The sequence below is a fragment of the Schistocerca nitens genome, chromosome 4, assembly GCF_023898315.1.
Source record: "Schistocerca nitens isolate TAMUIC-IGC-003100 chromosome 4, iqSchNite1.1, whole genome shotgun sequence".
NCBI classification, from domain to species: Eukaryota; Metazoa; Arthropoda; class Insecta; order Orthoptera; family Acrididae; genus Schistocerca; species Schistocerca nitens.
This window is the reverse complement of record NC_064617.1, coordinates 106,609,308-106,610,543: the sequence shown is the minus strand read 5'-3', so window position 1 is coordinate 106,610,543 and position 1,236 is coordinate 106,609,308. Positions and strand designations below refer to the sequence as shown.

Below are 1,236 nucleotides of genomic sequence, written 5' to 3'. Positions count from 1 at the left end.
ATGCTGGACTGCATTGAAACACCCGAGAATCATTGTGTATATTTGGACAATTTCTTCACTAGTAGAAATCTTCTGATTTATCTGAGAAATTTGGATTTTCGAGCAACTGGGACTGTCAGAGAGAATCGAGTTGGTGACTGTCCACTACTGAGCAGCAACGAACTGAAAAAGACAGTTCGAGGAAACTATGACTACCAGTTCGACAGGAATGGTGAAGTCTTATTTGTTCGATGGCACGACAACAGATGTGTTACAATTGGTACAAATTTTGACGAAGTTGAACCTTTGGGAGCAGCTACGTGGTACAGTAGACAAGCAAGTAAGAAGACACAAGTGCAACAACCTGCCGTTTTGAAGTCGTATAATGCATACATGGGAGGTGTTGACCAGCATGACTGGTTAGCTGGAAAATATGCGACGGTAATTAGAGGGAGAAAATGGTACTCGGTCCTATTTACACATATGCTGGAAATGGCCCTCGTAAATTCCTGGCTCTTCTACAGACTAGTACATGGGAAAAATGCACTGGATTTACTGGATTTCAGACGTGCTGTTACAGTTACATACCTGAAATTGGACACTAGATGACCGAATATTGGACGACCAATGGAATACCCATCAAGTCAGTTGAGAGTGATACCAGACATCAGGTTTGATGGAATTGGTCATATGATTGACAAAAGAAGCACGCAAAGAAGATGTGTACGAGCTAAATTCTATGGGAAACCAAAAACATATTGTGTTAAATTCCGTGTAATACTGTGTGTGAAGTGTTCTGTACCTTTTCACAAGAAATAAGTAGTTAAGACTTTAATACAGCTTAGTATGCTATACGATACTGTTAGATCCCAGTGTCCTATTTTGAGGACAGCCATTATATCAGCATGTATAAATATTCTTTGGCTATTTTTGTACTTATTGTGGTTCATACAGTATGTACATTATAATTAAGGAATAAAAAATTCAATTTTAAAAAAAATTAATTTGGGACTTAATGGGTTAACACTTGTTACTGAAAAACTGACACAGAAAAACTGTTATTTGGGATACTTCTTGATATTGTAATCAATAGTTCCTCATTGACAGTGGCGTCTCTTGCATGTGTTGGCCAAGGATGGGCCAGATTGTAAAATGGGTGGGCCTAGCTATGAGTTCACCTGGATAAATATAGACTGCAAAATATAGTTTAAAACATAAATTTACTGGCCTTACATAATTCTGCCAATAAATTCATTA

General features: G+C 37.8%; 1 protein-coding gene across 1 annotated transcript; it reads left to right on the top strand.

Moving 5' to 3' along the window:
- LOC126252142 (piggyBac transposable element-derived protein 2-like) lies at positions 1–588 on the top strand. The gene has a single exon (XM_049953009.1). The coding sequence runs from the start codon at positions 1–3 to the stop codon at positions 586–588; it is 588 nt and encodes a 195-aa protein (XP_049808966.1).
- The last annotated feature ends 648 nt before the right edge of the window (positions 589–1,236 follow it).

What these genes read in the sequence shown, in the direction of transcription:
- LOC126252142 (XM_049953009.1), top strand. Translation starts at nt 1, where the DNA reads ATGCTGGACTGCATTGAAACACCCGAGAATCATTGTGTATATTTGGAC.